This window comes from Penaeus monodon, chromosome 6 (assembly GCF_015228065.2).
Source record: "Penaeus monodon isolate SGIC_2016 chromosome 6, NSTDA_Pmon_1, whole genome shotgun sequence".
NCBI lineage: Eukaryota > Metazoa > Arthropoda > Malacostraca > Decapoda > Penaeidae > Penaeus > Penaeus monodon.
This window is the reverse complement of record NC_051391.1, coordinates 13786827-13789326: the sequence shown is the minus strand read 5'-3', so window position 1 is coordinate 13789326 and position 2500 is coordinate 13786827. Positions and strand designations below refer to the sequence as shown.

The following is a 2500-nucleotide window of genomic DNA, read 5'->3' as shown; positions in this document are numbered from 1 at the left end:
GATAATCGCCTCAATAAGAAAATAAAGGAATATGACAATAGTCTATCATTTTATATTGAATATAATTACAATCTGCTATATATCATTCTGCCTAGAGTACATGAATATACGCATAGTTTACATAAATTTTGAACGTTAATCTCTCTATGCATTAGTATGCTCAAAACTAAGACTGTCTCAGGTCGATCAGACACATTATTTTATTTTTAATGAGTGAATAAAATCATTAGTGCGCTGAAATAGCTTTAAAGAGGAAGGCTCGGTTATTTATAAGCATCGTTTTCCATATATCGAGAGGTTCAGTAAAAAAAAAAAATCATAGTTTTTGAGGTCTCAGACACAACACTGAACCAGTATAATCTGCAACTCAGCAGCCATCTCACATCAGTGTCAACAAAGCGTAAGTTGGATCGAATCAATCTTTCACTTGCTTGTTGCATGACTTATATCATCGCTTTGAATAACCTTCTATTGATCACCCAATCAATCAAAGTAACCAATTAGCATGTACAAAATGATGCAATGCAGGTGGTGGGAGAGGAAGCAGGGGAGAATAGCGTTGTACAGGAACAAAGACAATGATTTAGTATGGCGGCAAGATGAGGGAAAGCGAGGGACGGATATGAGAAAATGATGCCGTATGAGGGGTAGACTGAGGGAGAGGGAGGGAGGGAGAGGTCTCAGGGTAAAAAGAAAAGTGTGATACGGAGAAGAAGGGACGGACAGAAGAAATGATGGTAAAAGGAGGTACCTTCAGCGAAAACCAAGATCAGAAGAAATGGTGGACGCATAACGAGAGGGAGCGAAAGGAAAACATGAAAAATGGAGGGTATAAAAATAGGAAAGGAAGAGCGGGGGATGGACAGAAGAAATGAAAAAGTATGAGGGTTAGATAATAGGAAGCGATGAGCGGAAATGAGTGTTGGTAGCGGGAGGAGGGGGAGAAAAGCGCACGAGGAACTGAGAGGGGGGGCGATGGAGGGTGATGAGGAGGACCAAGAGGATGAGAGTTCACAAGGGTCATCGCCGCCCGAGGGACAACATGCAGGTGCGGCGGCAGGTAAGTCGGTTCAGTTTAATTTGTTCTCTTCGGATGCTGTTGAGAACTTCCATGGGGAATGTTCATACTCTTGCCAAGGTGAAAGGGTAGTCGGTAAATAGGTGTTGTAGTGACTTTGTAACCATTTTACATGTGTTAAGGTGTTCAGCCAATGTTATACGAATTCAAGTCTTCGGAAAAATGGATCTCCGTAATTTTTCATATTTATTTTCTAAGTAAACCATTATGCGAATTGGGACTCCAGCCTCTTATCATTCCTTTGTCGAATTCTCAATTAGCATGCAATCCTGACCTACTCATCTGCATAGTAACATAACTTTGGAATGCTGTTAATTATTCATTTACAGATACTGTGAATTTTCCATTAGTCTTTACTTTAAAATTTATAGTTTCCAAAGAAATCGACTTGCATAATATGCTTATGAGAAACAACTTATTTAAATACCATCACTCTAAATATATGACGATTTTTGGTGTTAGAATTTTCCACTTTGCATAATTTCCAGTATATTGCTTGCCCTCCTTTTCTGGTCTTGGCTCCTCTCTGATCCTAGCTCCTTCATGTCGACTCGGAAATAGTTGAATAAGCTTTATCACTATACAGTATTATAAAATAATGATGATGATAATAATAATAATAATAATAATAATAATAATAATAATAATAATAATTATTATTATTATTATTATTATATAATAATAATAATAATAATAATAATAATAATAATAATAATAATAATTATCATTATCATTATAATAATAATAATAATAATAATAATAATAATAATAATAATAATAATAATAATAGAATACAGAAAATAAGCATATGAACCAAAAATTACATTACTTTCTGTTCACGCAGACATTCATCACGTGGTGTCTCGCGGCGGCAGCTCTCCACAGCGCAGCCTCCCAGAGCCCGGGTCGTCCTCCACTCGCTCCTCCACCTGGGACTCGAGGTCCTTTCAGCCCCCAGGACACAGAGGGCGGCCGGGATCTTCTAAGCGAGGGCCTGAGCATCCCTCTCTTGTGGGGGTCGCCAGCCTCCATCCAGATCCCGGCCCTTATGCTGCTGACTGTGGTGCTCCTCTTTTTCACAGGTATTGCTTATTACAGTGTGAATTCTGACGGTTTTGATTATGTGAATAGTGACGATAAAAGAATGGAAATTGTACTCTGTACTGATATGCGATGTATTTTGATTGACAGCGGTGGCGCGTGACAGCTTCCTGTCCTTGTTTGAAGCGCCGACGGTCCCCTCGGGTTTAATGGGGGCGGGGCAGCGGCCGATGGCGGGGTCGATGGGCGCGGGGCGGCGGCCGATGGCAGGGAGATCCCTTCTTCGGGAGGTTCCTCAGTATGAGGCCTTCGCTTCTTCTGTCGTAGACGCTACGGAGGATTTGAAATTTTTGTAGTTATATATTTTTCATTGCTGTATGT

At 40.0% G+C, this 2500-nt stretch overlaps 1 protein-coding gene across 1 annotated transcript in view; it reads left to right on the top strand.

The window, feature by feature from the left end:
• Positions 1 to 1028: 1028 nt before the first annotated feature.
• LOC119573747 overlaps positions 1029 to 2500 on the top strand; it is a 1522-nt gene continuing 50 nt past the window's right edge. The window contains exons 1-3 of the mRNA XM_037920850.1: positions 1029 to 1060; positions 1923 to 2160; positions 2270 to 2500. The exon at positions 2270 to 2500 is cut by the window's right edge and continues 50 nt beyond it. Of these exons, the coding sequence (XP_037776778.1) occupies positions 1043 to 1060; positions 1923 to 2160; positions 2270 to 2475 (462 nt within the window). The 5' untranslated portion in view covers positions 1029 to 1042 and the 3' untranslated portion in view covers positions 2476 to 2500. The remainder of the gene's footprint in view (positions 1061 to 1922; positions 2161 to 2269) is intronic.